Genomic DNA, 1439 nt, shown 5'->3' with positions numbered 1-1439 from the left:
GCAACCTACCTAAACCCACAGAATTCAACAATGGGTTTCGCAACAGACATTATTATTTGCAATAACTGTACAGGTTAAAATGTTGTACAGGTAGTATTGCACTGAGAGAACAAAGTTTACGTTAACTGACGACTATATCTACAACGACAATGTAATCGTAATCTTGCCGGCTATACGAGGTATTGTTCGGGTATCTGGTTTCCCTCACATATAAACGATCTTGTCCATACAAATATAAACACTTTCCGGATTAAATAATATTCCATATATACTCTGGAAATTTACAGTTACAAAGTACCATTTAATAAAAACATGAATGGCCCCACACGGTGCATATCCTCCACATAATGCACCAACAATCAGCCTGCATTACCGAATACCAGTTCTGGCATTCGGCATTCTTCAAGTGCTTTTCGGAGTAGCACTGATAATCACCGATATTATAAGTAAGTGCACTGTATATCCACTGTTTTAGATAAATACAGGGATAAATCTGAGTTCTGAAATCAGAAAAAAACTGTGTGGAAAGCTCTGTAAAACTGTCAATATCATTCCAGATTTCGGTATAAATCTTCCCGGTAACGCCTTTCTCTTCAGCGTTGCTGGTTCGGGGATTTATACCGGAGTGTTTTTCATCATCACCGGATCGTTTGGTATCGCAGCCGGCCGGCCTCTGTCAGTAGGAACGACACCACGCTCACGTCGCTGTCTACTCGTCACTTCCATGGTGATGAGCATTTTATCCACGCTCTTGGCCACAGCGCTGCTAATTCTCCTAGCAGTTCTCTTGGCTGTAAACGTTCGTTACGAAGTTTGCTATCCTGCATTTACAATCGCCGATATGTACCTCTGCGAGCTCTATGTATTTCGTGGACATGTTTTCATGGGCTCCTTCCTGGCATTCCAAGGTGTTATGTGGATCTTCTGTCTGGGTCAGTCAATTGCCGCTGGGGTCAACATGTGCAAATTGCCGAGAAGCACCACCACCACGCAGGTCGTGTACGTGCAGCCTGGATACAGTTATCCACAGGGCGCTCCTGGACAAGCGATCCATTTTGTCACGGGTCAGCCTTCCGGATTGGGTGGTCCACCTGTTCCCATGGGAAATCCGCCTGTGTTGAAATCGTAAAAAATGGCGAGTTTCATAGCCTACGAGTATTTTTCAATAAATTGCTGCTTTGAAAGTTCAGTGGATGCTGCAAGATTTTTTCTACCTACTTTAGGCCAGGTGTTGAGCTGGCTAGTCTCATATTTCGTTTTTTCTTCGCTCTTTACTTCGTACTTATCAACATTAGCAACCAGTCATCTTTAAACGGTCAACGGTCGTTGGACATTTTCCTTATCAATAATTTTAAAGTATGCATGCCGAATCCAGTAAATTATTGCTTTATATGTAACAACTGGCCGTTTGAAAAGGACATTGTAAAACTATTAATGTA

General features: G+C 42.4%; 1 protein-coding gene across 1 annotated transcript; it reads left to right on the top strand.

Annotated features, from left to right (window-relative positions):
- The first annotated feature begins 258 nt into the window (after positions 1-258).
- On the top strand, positions 259-1439 carry LOC129597121 (uncharacterized). Its single transcript, XM_055494567.1, has 2 exons — positions 259-446; positions 558-1439. The coding sequence occupies exons 1-2, from the start codon at positions 317-319 to the stop codon at positions 1127-1129; spliced, it is 702 nt and encodes a 233-aa protein (XP_055350542.1). The 5' UTR covers positions 259-316; the 3' UTR covers positions 1130-1439.

This window comes from Paramacrobiotus metropolitanus, unplaced genomic scaffold (genome assembly GCF_019649055.1).
Source record: "Paramacrobiotus metropolitanus isolate TYO unplaced genomic scaffold, Prichtersi_v1.0 Parri_scaffold0000003, whole genome shotgun sequence".
NCBI classification, from domain to species: Eukaryota; Metazoa; Tardigrada; class Eutardigrada; order Parachela; family Macrobiotidae; genus Paramacrobiotus; species Paramacrobiotus metropolitanus.
The sequence above is the reverse complement of the archived record's forward strand: the minus strand, read 5'-3'. Positions and strand labels throughout refer to the sequence as shown.